Raw genomic sequence first — 16776 nt, forward strand, 5'->3', positions numbered from 1 at the left:
TGTGTTTTTTTTTCTTCTGGGGTAAAAGCTCTCGTAATAATTTTAATTCTTCAAATAAGACAGCAAATACAATGTGAATGATTTTTGGATAATCAGGTATGTTTTTGTTGTTTCTTTTGTGTTTAATGCAATATAATCTAATTTGTTAATGACATTTGTGTGCAACTACTCTTTAATTTGTGATTGCCAATTTTTTTTTTCTATTAAACACAGATTGCTTATTGGAGGCAGCAAGAGACCTTATAGGGGCACAAGGAGCTTATTTTTGTACAAAACATTTAACTTTATCAAATGGAAACATTTAAATTTTTATGAATTTGATTTCTGATTGTCATTGCATATTTATTGATGGTGAATTTTAGTTATAAAAAAAAATTGTTTATGACATTAAGTTATGGCAAATTTTTATAGTATTTTCGTATTAGATTATGCGAGACCCCAATTTAAGTTTCGCACAGGGCCCTCCAAATCTCAGGGACGGCCCTGTAGGGGACATGCAATTTTTTATTTTATTTTAAAGAAAAGAAAAGGTAATCAACTAACATTGTCAAGGTTAAAACTTAAAACTACCATTTACCTCTTGAATGCTTACAGATAGAAGTAACTCATCTATATATTTAAATTACATGTTTCTAATTAGATGAGCTTGCTTTTGTAATGCGGAACCTGTCCTCAACTTTTCTTGTATCTGCGTTCACGAACTGCAAAATGAAAGAAATTTAGAGAACATCAAGGTCTGCCGAAGTTCAAGCTAAGCCGAGTGTTTCTGATGAACACGAACTAAGTATAATATGTATATGAAAAAATTCTCTCCATATATATGTTCTGTAGTACGAAACTCAAAGGTCACATACTGTCACACTGACCTCTAATTTCATCTCCTTCTTTGTGGCATATCCTCTGAGATAACCAAATTGGGAAATCCTCGATAAGCTCCAAGGATTATTTACCTGAACGATCAAAATCCAATTCCATGTAAAGAACAATGAAAGAACTATTTTTTTTTCTGTTTCATTTTTGTCTGAGAAAGAGGGATGCAACATATCAGGAGCTTCGCTTAAGTACATGTGTACGTATATAGTTGTAGAGAGAGATACTTACACCAGTTGGAAACTTGTCCAAGGTAAAGCCAGCCATACCAATTACTGCATGCACTGGGGCACTGTAGTTGCTATGATCGTATGTGTCGATCCCATTTTCATCTTTAACAGGCAATCCCTTGCATTGACTCCTATAAAGTGAGCAGGTTCGCTCGTAGTTATGGACATGACCAAATAGGACCAAATCAACCTAGTTCAATTTTCCAGAGCAATGTTAGAAAGAAACAAGAAAGAACCAATTTGACACATGACGAATCCAAGAGATATTATTTATTTTTTTTGGAAGAGAAACTCTTCTATTTTCTCCACGTCGAAATAAGTAAAAGACACAGAGAAGATGAACAATGAAAAAAAAAAACAGAAAAATAATCAAACTAGCTAGCGAGGGATGTTAATTACTTTGCTTTGAAGCAGTAATGGTTCCACTTCAAAAACAAATTTTGGATCAACACTGAAGAGTCCATCTGCGGAGGTATACATGGGTCTATGCCTGCAACATTTGAAGAAGTCACAAGCATTTAATACAACATAAAAAGATGGGGTGGAAATCATGGGCTCATTTAATAGCTAGAATCTCATTGAAATTACTGTAATCTTGAACATAATAATCGGATTAACATAATTTAAACTGTAAATTGTGTATAATTTACCACAGTCCACTTCTTAATCACTGCAATGTAGAATGAAACAGAAGCACACAAACACACAGAAATAATGGTTACAAACACTACAAAAACTTGAAGGTATTTCAGTTACAACTTACCCCATAAAAATCAACCAAGGAGTTTTGGATCGATCAACAGAAGCCATGTCCCTTCTCATCCATTGATACTGTAAAGTGCATCCATTGCATAGAGTAACAAAGCGAAAAACATCAAATAAGCTGAGAATTCCATATGCTAGATTGGATAAATATAAGGCACTACAGAAGTGCTTAATTATCCTTACCTGCTCAGACTTTTGGGACCAGTCATGCTCTGTAGATATCACCGTGATGTGAACACTTGCTTGTTCTATGGAATACCATGGCTTATCCTTTGCCGGGGTTGGCATCGGAAAGTAGGTCTCATAAGGAACACCAGATTCTCCACCTGAATCTGGGGTTATGTAAACTGATCCAGTGTCTATATAGTCCCTGAAAAATGCATGGTCAAGCATATTGTTGATGCATGCATAGATTTGGATAAACATCATGAGGGATGGAAAACACAATCACACACAAGTACACGATTTTGAATGGTTCACCATAATTAGGTTACATCCACTGTGGAGCTTCGAATATGTATTTGACTACGAGAGAGCTTTTACATTGTACAGTTGAGAGGCATAAAGCCTTAGTAAAAGAAGAGAGCCTTAGAGTGGGAGAGGCAAAGCCGGCCTTCTCTGCTTGCTGGTTGCCTCTTGCTTATGTACGCCTTACAAGTAGGCAAGTCATCATGACTTTTGGGATTTAGGTATATGGCTCCCCTTGATTTGGGATTTTAGGCATGGAGGAGGTATGGAGAAGGCATATGAGAGGGCATGGGCCTTCCTTAATTGGTGGGATTTCATTGTGGGGTTTAGGTGAGGTCAACTTGGTGTCAACATATGTCTTAAGGAAAATCTTCTGAAAGTTTAGTGTGTTATGTGGTTAGCCGCCTGCTGGTTCATTTATAGAGTTGATTCTTTATTCAAATGTAATTGGCCTAGATTAAGCTTTACAACATAACATGTGAGATGTCTAGTAAGAGAACATTACCCTTCTTCAATATGCATTGCCACTATGGTAGTAAAGAGCATACCTCTCATGGTTTCCAATAGCTGTCATGTAAGAAACTCGAGAAGCTACGGGACTTATTTGGTGCAGGAAAAAATCCCATTCAACTAAAAATCCAGTGGCGTAGCTAATGTCTCCAATGTGGAAGATAGAGTCTACATGCCCTGAATTTATTTCTTCAGCCATGGCTTGAATTACTGAGAGGGATCCTGGCTATTCATACCACACAAGTATTATTTAGGTGTGCATGAATGATGAGCATATAGTTGTTGCATTGCAGTACTAAATGTATCATATATACCTGAATGTAATGCTCTGTCGAACCATCACGAGGAGCCTTTCCCATGTCACCGAATGCGAGAAATTTGAGTTTATCAGATCCTCCTGCTGGGGGAGTCCGGAATTGGATTTCATTGCTCCAACCAACTGAATCACTGCAATTTATTTTCCATTCCCACATACATAAGGTCACTTTGTGTTGAAGAATTGGTAAGAAAGATGAAAAGGCTCTTTATAACTAATGCAAAAAATACACTTTTTGCACTTCCATCTTGCACCACATCTCATTGAAATTTTGGAATGGTGTTTTCTGTTCCTTTTTCTTTTTTCAAATATTTGTTTTGTGGTGGAAATTAGATAGGGGGTTTATACATACCTTCCATATCTATAAGAGAAATTAGATAAAGGCTTAAGTCCTGTCATTACTGCTGTATGAATGAAGCCTGGGTCATGCCATCCGAAGTCCTTGGCTGGGCTTGGTAGAACTGAACCTACAATTTACAAAAGAGGTACCAAAAAAAAAAAAAAAAACTAGAGATCAAGGAGACCTTCAACTTGAAAACCATATCATAGGGTAATAAGCTAGTGTAACTTTTAGAATTTGTATTTTGCATGATCACATTGTTGATCACATCTTTTATAGAGATATCGAGATACATATTAACGAGAAACGTATATATGGATATAGGATGTTGAGGAACTGACTTTGCATGTCATCTTGTGAAAATGTAGTAACTTGTGACGTCTGTTTTTTTCCGTCACCATATTGTACTTGCTGAGGTTTCTGATCACCACTGACCCACGTTAATCGTATCTGCACCCATAATTCATGTTTCATTGTGTTAGAACTATGATCTCACAAGTTGATAGAACCATCTCGGCGATCTTTTTTTTATGGGAAAAATATACGAAAACAGACATTTTAATCAACTTGCTTCAATTTATTAATTAAATTAAGCTGTTCTTAAAGCTCAAAACCACTTTGCAGCCTTCATAAGTGACTTCACACTAAACTAATTAAATTAGTTCAAGACGAGAATCACATAAAAGAGAAAATTTTATTTTTCAATTTTTCATATTGTGTTGCGAGACTATGAATATACGTAAGTTATTGCTATGTCAAAATTAATAGTGAAAATAATATAGAGTGTTACCGATGTTCCCGTCGAATCTATGCTCGATAGATGTCCATATAATGGCTTATTTGGAGTGGCAAATCTCACAGGGCTTGACCTTTTCAAAATGCAAGGGGCCTCGAATCCACCAGAAAACAACACAAATTCAAGGTCCGTTCTGATGTTAACAACATGAAATGATAATGCACCACCACAAGTGGACACCAAGCATCGACCATTCCGATACTTTTTGCATTCCTTCTTCTTGCAACTCAGATAGTCAGGATCATTGCTTATGTATGCTGCCTGCAGCAATTTCAAAAAATGTCAACGTACTACATATTATATATTACAGGTCAGTCTATTTTGTTGTTATTCTTATCAATGTGAGATAGAGGGACTCGGAAGTTCTTCCGACCTTTAAGAAAAAAATCACTAAATTAAGAGTTAGTTGATATTCTTGTTTTAATTATATTGATTGTTCACCTACTCTCTAATCAGGTTATTTAGGGCTTGTTTGAGAATCATTTCAAAGTGGTTGTAAGTGATTTTATAAAGAAGATAGTGGCGGAGCCAGGATTTCACATTAGAGGGGACCCTTCACAAAATTTTTAAAAATAATTTGAATAGGATTGTTAAAATGCTAACCACTTAAGAAGTTAATTTGACACTAACCACTCATTTTGGCCTACTTCATACTATCATTTGATATAAATTAATAATATTATATACATTCGTTACGATCATAATTCTAATGAATTATTTATTTACTTTTAGAAACATGAATTTCATATTTTAATAATTTGTCTACACTATTAAAGACTGAACTTATAATAATTTATATTCCAACATAGAGAAGAATAAAAAAAAAGTTCATAAATCCCAACACTAAGTTACCCAACTCAATGAACTCATACATGAAAAAGGACGGAAATAAAAAAAATTTATAAAGCTTAAGTTAAATAAAAGAAAAAAAGAAAGAAATGTTGTAAATTTAGGAGTTTTTAGTGAAAATATCATAAATTAACTTAAAAAAATTTAGCGAGATAAGTAGATAAGAGATCAAGAAGTTTTATGGTTAATTTATAGACAATGAGAACCTAATATATTGTTTATTTTAGAATAAATATCCTAAAACTAATCTAATGTATAGTATATAAATAAAATTAGAAAAAATGGAGTGGGGGCCTGGGACCACACTGTTCCCTTATTGGCTCTGCCACTGTGGACATAGCACGTGCTTATCCTTAGAATAGTTTTAAAACACATATTAAGAAGCATGAGAGGTACTTCTCCTCATACCTGCTTTTGGCTCTCCCAAAATCACTTCCAAATTAAAGAGACAATTATACTAAAAAGATAACAATATCTATAACTATGGTGAAATCTAAACTTACGTATATATTTTTGTTAAAGCCAAGTAGTTGGGGTTTAAGGTTTAGAGTTTAGTATGCATCGAACACCCTACATGCACAATGTTTTGTTTATCAAGTTGCTGAGAAAATCACCACCATCTAACAAACAAATATAATGAGGAAAACACAATCCAAACAGTTATATTGAAAATGAACACAGAACTTATCCAACTAACTCATGCTCATCCACATGTTTGGTTCATCATTATCCGCTCAACAAAATATACGGGAAATTGATGTGGATATTAAAATCAAACGGAATAAACTGTTAGGCCCATAGGATTATGGTTTGTCAAACGTCAAAGCAAGTGCTTCGTTGGCTTTGTACGTAAATGTTTATGGTTTTCTTAACGCCACATTGTTAGTAACGTCGTACATTAAAGACAACATGGGCTGCCCCATGCCCAGCCACTTTTTCCAACTATGTGGCCCTTAAATTTTTTTATTTTTGATATATATATTTTTTTCTCTTTAGCTTTTATTCATTACAATTTAAAAACTTCTGTTACCACCGAAGGGCAATTCTTTTGGGACCTAACTATTAATTAGGACTACACTACACTCTTGAAACCTAACATATATCAATACTGTTATAGGAATAGGAATATGATCACTGGTATAACTCTTCCATTTGCAGAATTTAGAACTTTTTTTTATGCCGGGTTTTCGCTAATACGGGTTTCGCATGCCAAAAATAATTGAAAAAAAGAAAAGTTGGACAGAGAAGTTGACGATGAACTTCTAAAACGAATCCAATATCGCCATACAAGGAGGAGAGTGAGTGGTGTGTATCAGTCGGGTGCCAATTTCACATTATTCGGCATCGATGATGTTCACATTAATTCATTACCATATATCTAACTTTTCTGTTTTTTTTTTTTCTTTATGTAAAAAAAGGACCACATGCAAAGAGAAAAAAAGGATATATATTTATTTCTTTCTTTAAAAAGAAAAAGAAAAAAAAGGACATGAGTAATATGAAAACGATAATTTTGTTTACCTTAACAGGATAATGGCAGAGAAGAGGAAGTTTGCTGAGATCGCCAGTCTGTGCATAGAGAATCCCATTTAAAGGACAGCTTGAGACACTGCATATCATGTGATAGCCAAAAATATATAACAAATTGAAATAATATGAAGAAAAAAAAAAAAAAAAAAGCATGAATAAATTCGTAGATAATTAACGTGTACAATTATATATATAGAATTCATACTCAGAATGAGAAGGTGAAATCATGGCGACCCAGTCGTCTTTGGAAGGATTGAGGACACCACTAACATTGACACTCAAGAACTCTTCATCTCCGAGGCCAGAAGAAGTTGAGTTAATACTAATTTGCAGATAAGGGCTCGGATGAGGACACTCAGCCAGAAATCTTCTATTCACAACCCTAAACTCAGATATTGCTGTGTAGTTAAGGTGTTGAACTTTGGAGTTGAAAACTAAAGGGTGCAAGGATGACGACGACGATGAAAAAGAAGCAAACGAAGAACCCAGAAAAAAGATGAACACAAGGAATGACAAGTTGAGAACAACACAATAAGTGCTTGAGGATCCCATTTTCAAATCAAAGTGGAATTTTGAGTTTATTTTCTAAGGCAAAGAAACAAGGTTTATATATAGAGAGATGGTTCTTCTTCTTGCCTTGGTGGTCATGGCGCTGTCCTTCTGATTTTCTTCCTTATTTATTGGTTTCCCATTTGAGTACGCATGAATTCAATTTGGAAACTTGGTTTCATATCATATCAGAATTTAGGGTTTGACAAGAACGTGGCTTTTTGTTTCCATTGTAGATATCTTTTGAACAGAGAAAGACAGGTCATAGGTGTGTACATGGGCGAACATTACGTTTTAAAACTGTTGTTTCTTCACGCAACGTTGTTTGGTTATGTTGATACCACGCAGGTGCGGCTGGGCCGGTAACAACCAATTGCGGCTTTAATTTTGTTTGTTTTTTGGTTGGTCTCTTTTTTTAGTGCGAAAGCACAACGCTATTTTCAATCTAGCCATATTATACATGTGCATATTTATTAGGGGTGGAATTTGGACCCCAAAAACCCACCACTTGACACAGTTGGTTTTGTTTGGGAGCGAATCCGCTGTCCTTAATTTGGTGTCCCCTTCATGTCCCTTCTCTAGTTATTTGACATGTGTTATATAACTTAACAGAGAGTTAACTCTGTTAACTTACTTTTATTTTTGACATTAAAAAAAATAAAAAAACTCAGCAAATACCAAGTAAAGGAGCGTACGCATCCCAGCAGTAACCCTAGGCCATTGCCTTCAAGGGCCAAAGTCAATGCCCCTTCGATCCCATAGAGCAAGTGCGAGTTGATCGTGAGGTGCCTTTGGCTGTTTCTACGTGGACATGAATCTTGGTTGTGGAGAGCTTCTTGTTGTTAAAGATGTCCAAATTTTCTATTTGTTTTCTACTGTTTTGTGAGTTATCTTTGGGTTTTGGAGTTTGCTTCTGTTCTTTCAGACTGTCGATTCCTTCTTGGTTTTATTTCATTTTGGTTTCGGAGTGTCCCTTTAGTTCTGGCTTGTTATTTGTTTTGGGTTTTGGTTGATTTGTTTCTTTGGATTTCAATTTCATTTGATTTTGCGAACTGAGAGGTTGAATAGGAGTTATCTCCTCCAAATCGATTTCTTGTTTTTTTTTTTTTTTTTTTTGCTCAGAATCCTCCAAATTGATTTCAACACTCACGTATCTTCCCTTTGTTTTCTCGTAAATCAAACAGTCTCTTCATCGTTCTAGCATTTGTGTTACGTAAAAGATGAGGTGGTTTCATTTTGTGATTCAGATGTCTTCTTCTTAGGGATTGTGATTCCTCATGTCTCATATCTCTTCCATTTTGTGATGTATTGGTTTTTAAGTTCACTGCACTTTCATCTCGGGCATTTTTTATATAATTTTTAAAGGATTTTTCTTAATGATAAAATAAAACAAGTTAACAAAGTTAATTTTCTGTTAAGTTATATGACATGCGTCGAATAATTAGAGAAGGGACACAAAGGGGACACCAAATTGGAGACAGCGGATTTGTTCCCATTTTGTCTAGAGGTGGGTATGGGTTGGGTTGGTTCAATTTTGGTCCCAATCCGATATATAGCGGTTTATGATTTTTTAAACTCAGACTCGCATATTATTAGGCCAACTCAACCCAACTCGACCCTTTAGTGATCGGATTGGACGATTCAATCGAGTTGACCTGCAATTGTAGTTATTTTTTGGACTGAACCTAGGTGGCGTTGTAAAAACGGTATTGGAGATCTGAATTGAAACCATCAATAACCGCAACCAAAATATATATACAGTCCCCTTTTATTGAAGGATCCCTCAAATAATTTAGGCTCCCCTATGAATTTTGTTTCAACGATGCAAACCATCTATTTTTTCAATCTACATTCATAGATCATCCTTACAAAAATTAGACAAATCGGAAACCGTTTCGACATCCAATTGTGTCCTACAAAATCAATGAATATGGTGCTTCAAGAAAGTACCAAAATTTTAATAACTCAATTGAGCGGTCAAATGATATCGGATTCAAGTGATTTTTGTAAAGATGATCTTTAGATGAATATCTAAAAAATAAACAGTTTGAATTAATGAAATACAATTAATGCGGAGTGGGCCCTATAAGGATGTCCCTCAAATAAGTTTATTTAAGGGATATCTCAATAGAAACTCTATGTATATATATATATATATATACATAGAGAGCTTCCCTTAGGATACCCTACAAATTTTTCAACGATCCAAACCGTCTATTTTTCAAGTCTTTATTCATATTCCTTGCAAAAAATCAGAAAAATTAAAAATCATTAAGGCATCTAATCGCAAGCCACAAAATAGACGAATGCTTCAAGAAAATACTAAAATAACAATCATCTAATTGATTGATCAAATAGTTTCAGATTCAAGTGATTTTTTGAGAAATGATATTTGAGGGAATATCTAGAACTTAGACGGTTTGAATCATTGAAAAACAATGTGTAATGGGGCCTACAAGGGTGTCCCTCAAATAAGCTTATTTCAAGGATCCCTTAATATAAGCTCACTATATATATATGGGCTGTTCATCTTACAAAAAAAAAAAAAAAAAAAAAAAAAAACATAAAATATATGTACTGTTTGTTAGTGGTATGCCCTTAAAGCAACTAAGTATATGATAATTAATGTTAAGGACATCTTTTGTAATAACTTAATGGGAAAGACCAGTTGTTTTCAACTATGATATTTGATATATTATCATAACAGTAAAACAAATGTAGTCCTAGGAAGATATAAGTGAACATGAGAACTATGTAATGAGATTGTATACATCGAGACTTATCATGATCCCTAATCCTAAATATGTTCGTGGTCATAGGAGTATTAACTGGGTGTTGATATTCTGCTAAGACCAGTACACATAGTATCTTATCGTAATGTAAAGAATGACGAGGTCTCAAGTCATTGAGTGAAGCGACACCAAGATATGTGTGTAGGTGCTTGTAAGAGAACAAGTACACTGAATGCAATCAAATACATGAGTTCTAGAATGAAAGTCTTTACTCACATGTCAAACTAGAACTCATATATTGCAATAGTGCAAACTAATTCTTTGACCTAAGACATCATAGATGTCTTGTGGCTATGTTGTTTGTCTTTGAGGGCACTATACATTTGTGTTGTGGAAGACATGACCTAAAGGTGTTTATCAGGACTCTCAATAAAGTCTGGGAAACAAATAATTATACAATAAAGGATCTCTAATCTCAGTAAGGAGAGATAATACTCCAAGAATATGATTGATCAAATTTCTACGCAGAGTAGTGGATTTTTGAAAGAAGAAGTCTTTAAATCTTACCAGAATAATCATATAAAGGAATAATTCACATTAGGATATTCGACATTAGATTGTATTATCTAATAATCTGAATAAGAAGTATTGTATAAGAGAATGATTCAATTGCATAGTCACTCCAATTTGAATAAGTTCTTCCCTACACCTTATTTAGCTCGGATAACCATGACATGCTACTAGGCGTTAACCATGGTTTTTGGAAGTCCTGAAAGGTTCAATCATAATTGACCTTCACTAAGGAAGAATTAAATAGTGAAATTTAATTAACAAGTCAACTTAGAGAAGTTGAGTCTACCTTGCTGAAAGGAACCTACGGATTGCTCACTGAATGAGATTAGAGGAACAAATGAAGAGAAAAGAAACTACGAGTCAAATGTCAAAAGTCAAAGTCAAAGTTAAAATGATTGACTGAGTCAAATAGTAAGACTATAAGTGTAACTTAATGGTTAAGTTATAATTCATAATTAAAAGTCAATTATGAAATTAACTTTGACATAAAGAATTGGGTTTTAAATATAATTTAAAAGAAGAATGACAAAATACCTAAAAGCCAATTGGGCCATTGGATAAATGTTGTATGACAACACAAATCCAAAAGACCCAAGTGAGGCCCATCTTCCCATTTGGCCGAATTTTGGGGAGAGAAATTCTCTCTCTCCCTTTGTATGCTTTTTCCTATAAAAGCCAAACTTGACTCAAAACCTAGTTAGGGTTTTTGGCATTTCAACTTGGAGTTCTTGATGTGTAGGAGAGACATCTTCCCTCTCATCTTTCTTAGCCAAAAATGGGACCAAGTAAGAGGTAATCTAGCATCTAATGCCTCTTGGTTGATCTTCTTTCTATATCTTGTCCATTTTGGTGTGGTGAGGTAGAGGGCTTCTACTTTGGAGCCTCTTGGTTAAAGAGTCTACATTCTAAGAGGAGATTGAAGGCCTTTCCAACAAGGTGATCATTCTTGGTTCTCTAAGAAAGTCTACAGGGGTAAAAACTTAACCTTTCTTCCCTTTTCTATTTTGTGCTCAAAGAGACTAGATCATAAGATACTTGGGTTAAAATGAAAAAGGCTTAGCTCAACTAGAATAAGCATAATCCATTCGCCATTATGAATGTTTATGTGTCATATGTTGTGGCTAAATTCATTCCAAGATTCATAAGATGCAAAATGTTTCCTTCACCATTGGATTAGATGACTTTAGCTCCTCTCTCCCTTAGCTTCAACTCTCTCTATTGACCATCATAATCACCACTACCCAAATCGACTACTCTTCCTCTCATTCCGACCAACAAAGTATTCTCCCATTCTCTCACAATTTTGTCATGATTTCCCTCTGTGAATTTGTGGTCTTGATTTCTCTCGACTATCTCACTCTCATTCTAGATGATGACGCCTATAAATGGCATCAGACCAAAATGAGCCTAAAAATGGGCTAAAAGCAGCCTAAGAAATTTTATATACCGTTAAACTTAGACTTAAAAAAGGCCCATCATATGGATGTGGTAGGCCCACTATTGAACCTTACTAGCCAACTACTTGCGGTATTATCGATTGTTGGCAAACCAACGCCGACTTTTCGGCATCGTTACCTTTTCATATTAGGGTTTTGACAAAAGTAATGTAATCCTATAAGTGAAAATTCATATTAGGGTTTTGAAAAAAGTATCCATACCCTGATAATATGAATTACGAGCACTGTAATAGAAAAGGAATCAATTGCACGACAATTCCAACTTGAATAGGTTTTTCATCTTTTCTAATTAGCTTTGGTAGCCATGATATGTTGTTTTGTGGAAGTCTTGTAAGGTTGCATAATAATTGTCCTTCACTAATAGGAAGAATTAAATGTTGGGGATTAATTCATAATCAACTCAGAGAAGTTGAGACAACCCACTGACTCGCTAAAAAGAACCTACGGATCTGCATATCGAAAAATGTAGTTATAGGAATAAATGAAGAAGAAGAAGAAACTTGGAAAACAAATGAAGGAGATAAGACGTTGAAAGTCAACAGTCAAAGTCAGTGGTCAAAGTCAACATGTTTGACCAAAATGGTTGACTAAGTCAAACTATTTTAACTAAGGATATGACTTAATGGTTAAGTCACAAATTATAATTAAAAATGTTAATTGTGAAGTTAGTTTGATAGTTGGACTCGATTTGGGCTTTAAAGGTATTTTGGGTCAAAGAGCAAAATATCCCAATGACCCAATATGTGTTGTATGATAATACAAGTTAAATGAGCCCAAAAGGAGCCCAAACACCACCTTGGCTAAAATTCTCTTCATCTTGGACTTGTTTGGTACGTCGGACTGTACTGACTAATTTCTGCCGGATAATATTAATCTATTCCAGAGAGTGCTGACTGTTTATCCATAATATTGTAAGGTGTTTGGTGCTATTCCGGATAAATAGTCTGACTAAGTTATATTGTGTTGGTTTTGTTCCGGATAACATCAGATCGACCTATTTGTTAACAAAAATTCTTTGACAATTTAAGTGGAAATATAGACAATATTATTTGCATATATATAATTAAGAAAAAAAAAGAGAATATATTGAAGCCCAACAAAAGCAGTCAAGAAGAGAATCAACAGCCAGCAGTAGCAATACGGAAATAACCAGAAAACAAACCAACAAATCACCAAAAGTAGAAAAAAAATAAAAAAAAAAAAAAAAAAAAAAAAAAAAAAAAAAAAAACATAGCCTCATTGTTCTAATCTCTAACTTGAGATGATAATTTGATTATTAAGTTGGATACTTGGAGAAGAGGAAATACATAAAGAAAAAAAACTCAAGAAAAACTCAGCAGCATTTATTGAGTTGGATACATGGCCGCATGATGATTATTTGATTATTGAGTTGGGTACATGGCCGCATGATGATTATTTGATTATTTGATTATTGAGTTGGATACACAGCCGCATGTATTGTTCCAATACAGCAAGAAAAAAAAAATCAAAAAGGAAAAACTCATAACCTAATTTCTATAAAGATTTAATACAAGAGTAAATATATAAAGAAAGAGAAGAGAGAAAGAGAGAGAGAGATATATATATATATATATATATATATATACTTTGAGAATAGTGAAGAGAATAACCTTAGAGAAGATAGCAGAGAAGAACCCTAGGGAGAAGAAGATGAAAATAGCATCATCGAATTTTTCACGTGAACGTTTGTGTTCTTTTTCCCTATAGCTGTATAATTAAGCGTATATTATCTAAACTAGGGTGTGTAAGTTTTATTAGTTAGTCAGGTAAGGAAAGTATTAAAAGCCCAACCCATATAAAATAGTTAGGTAATTATATAATATAAGTTGACACCAAACACCTAACATGGACTATTTACTCATATCCAGAGTCTAATACGGTGTACCAAACAAGCCCTTTATGTGTTGGCTTTATAAGCCATACTTAGGCTATTCTCAAGTTAGGGTCTAAGCCTCCTAAGAAATTGGGTTGTAGTGTTGAGAAGAAGGAGAAATCTTATCCTCCACCTTAGCTAAAATCGGTCCACCAAGAGGGAGTCTAGCACCTCTAACCTGTTGGTTGATATCTTCTTCATCTCTCTTTACATGTGGTGTGGTGAAATAGAGGCCATGTCCTTTGGTGCCTTTATTGAAGAATCTCTACAAGTTCAAGGAAGAAAGAAGGCATTGCACGAGGTGTTCAAACTTGGTTTAACCAAGATGAGCTTCAAGGGTATTTTCTCATCCTTCTTCCTGTTTAGTTTTGTGTATAAAGAGATTAGGCCTCAAAGATACATGGGTAAAATTTGAATAGACTTAGCCCAACGAGTTTTAAGTAAATTACTTATGCTTTTGAATAGATGATTTATATGTTTTGTTGCTAAAATTCAATTGAAAGTTTTAAGATACATGTTTCCTTTTGGAACCACAACGTTTACATGCCAAGATTTTATGCATTGAATAGTTCCCAATTATAACCAAAACAACTCCTTTTTAACAACAAACTACATATTTTGGTCACTAAGACAACAAAATACATGGTTTAAACTACTTTTCTAAGCAGCGAATTTTTTAACCAAATTGAAAACCACATTCACAACAATTAAAATACAGATGATCAACAACATGTCTTTTTTTCCTTTTAGCATATTCACAATATATGCAACTTGTAGCTGAGTAGATTTAAACTAATGAGTCATTTGATTGATTGTCTTCCCTCCATTACGAGTGTCTCTTGCTATGGTATCTTCCCTCACTTGTGTGTTGTTCCCCCCTCTAAACCTCTTAATGTCAACATAATCGCACCATACAAAACTTTTGCATTCAACACCTTCCTGCATGATACAAACACTTCACATAATCACATAATCCATATTAGCTTATATATACTTCAAAACCAAACCTCACATAAGCTACTTATTGTGTGTAGTTGAGCTCATCCCCATAAATTTCTTGTACTTAATGTTGACATGAGTCTCCTAATTAATCAAGGAGATTTACTTCCTTGATTAATTAAGGGATTTACTTTCCTATTTTTTATATAAGTGATAAATCATTGTACAATTAGGAGATACTTTCCTAATTCTTTACTATATCTAATTCCTTATAAAACCTTCATATGTAAACTCCTATATATACCTCCTTATGGAGAATAATAAAGAACAATCCAAAGTATTCAAACCATATTCATATTTTAGCATGGTATTAGAGCCAGGTTCTCTTGTGACCTGTGCTTGCGTTCTTCTTGAAATTTAAGTGTTCTCTTCCCCTCCTCTTCAAGGGGGGGAGGGGGAGTGAAAATGATATGTTTACTAACATGTCCCCATTACCTTAACGTATTCCCATAAAGATACTGCATATTTCTTTACTCTGACGACCCCTTCTCTTCAAGGGGAGAGGGGGAGTGAAGAGACGTTGTTTTGTCTTTAAACCCTTATCTCAAATTTCCCATATTCAAATCCAAAACCCTAAATCAAATTCCTCATAATTTTTTTTCCCCAAATCCAAATCCCTCAAAACTAAAGTCCTCAAATCCTCTTATCCAAATTCCTGGACACATACCATCAAATCTTATACACATACCTCTTAAATCCAATTCCTACATCAAATTCGTACATCAAATTTCTCACATCACCTTCCTCACCTTCTCATATCACATCTTACTTATGCTGCGATGTCAAGAACCCATACGATTCTCCATCTTATTGCAGAATCAAAGAAGCATGCGGTCAATCCAGACTCCTTCTTCTATCACCACCACCAAAGGTTCTACTCTTCATACGTCCTCTGAGATCAGATATTGCATATGCTGTGAGTGTGGAAGAGTTTTTCATGACTCACTTACCAAGTTGGGCATTAGTGACATATATGCACCAACTTGAGGAGAAGTGTTGATGTGAGTCTCCTAATTAATCAAGGATATTTACTTCTTTGATTAATTAAGGGATTTACTTTCCTATTTTTTATATAAGTGATAAATCATTGTACAATTAGGAGATACTTTCCTAATTCTTTACTATATCTAATTCCTTGTAAAACCTTCATATGTAAACTCCTATATATATATATATATCTCATTATGGAGAATAATAAAGAACAACCCAAAGTATTCAAACCATATTCATATTTTAGCACTTAACAATTGTTAGTAGATTGTTTCTCTTTCTCGCTTACTCCCCTAGTTGTTCCCTTGATGGTTTTGTGGGTTAACAAATACTTTGTGTTATTTACATTATTGCATTGGCTTTTAGCTTGTTCACCACAACTGTCTTTGTGTTTATTTCTATATATATGAAGCAAAATTTTAATTTGCGAGTTTCTATCCATGAGCCTACCCCTGCCCCCTCCCCTCTTGTGGGCGTTTACAAAGCTAAGCTCATGTGAAGATCTAAGTGTTTTATCCTTGTGCAACAAAAAAATTGAAGCTACAGATCTAACTTGAGTGAGAAAAAGACAAAAGGAGAAGGAAAGAAAGAAAAGTGGGGGAGAAGGAAAAACGAAAGAGGAGAGAAAAAAAGTAGGAGAGATAAAGTTGGGCTTGGGGATTAGGTTTTGGGTTTGGGAATTTGGTATTGGGTTTGGGAATTTGATTCCGGGTTTAGGAATTTGGTATTGGGCTTGGGAATTTGGTTTGGACTTCAAAATTTAGAAAATAAAATAAAATGAAATATTATAGTCGGTCCAGTTCAATTCAAATAAGTTTTTTAAGATGAAATGAATCTGAAATCAGACCAAACCGGTTTGATTCAGTTTTTTGAACAGAAGTCAATCTTTTGTTCAATACGGTTTTTCT

The 16776-nt window shown here is 34.4% G+C and overlaps 1 protein-coding gene across 1 annotated transcript; it reads right to left on the reverse strand.

Moving 5' to 3' along the window:
- Window positions 1–486: 486 nt before the first annotated feature.
- LOC117617703 (probable inactive purple acid phosphatase 27) lies at window positions 487–7474 on the reverse strand. The gene is made up of 13 exons (XM_034347190.1): window positions 6880–7474; window positions 6666–6753; window positions 4290–4556; window positions 3841–3949; window positions 3512–3626; window positions 3158–3290; window positions 2882–3069; window positions 2049–2235; window positions 1864–1931; window positions 1500–1590; window positions 1102–1290; window positions 867–950; window positions 487–701 (listed from the first exon to the last, which is right to left on the reverse strand). The coding sequence occupies exons 1-13, from the start codon at window positions 7224–7226 to the stop codon at window positions 633–635; spliced, it is 1935 nt and encodes a 644-aa protein (XP_034203081.1). The 5' UTR covers window positions 7227–7474; the 3' UTR covers window positions 487–632.
- Between the last annotated feature and the right edge of the window lie 9302 nt (window positions 7475–16776).

The sequence above is a fragment of the Prunus dulcis genome, chromosome 2 (assembly GCF_902201215.1).
Source record: "Prunus dulcis chromosome 2, ALMONDv2, whole genome shotgun sequence".
Taxonomy (NCBI): domain Eukaryota; kingdom Viridiplantae; phylum Streptophyta; class Magnoliopsida; order Rosales; family Rosaceae; genus Prunus; species Prunus dulcis.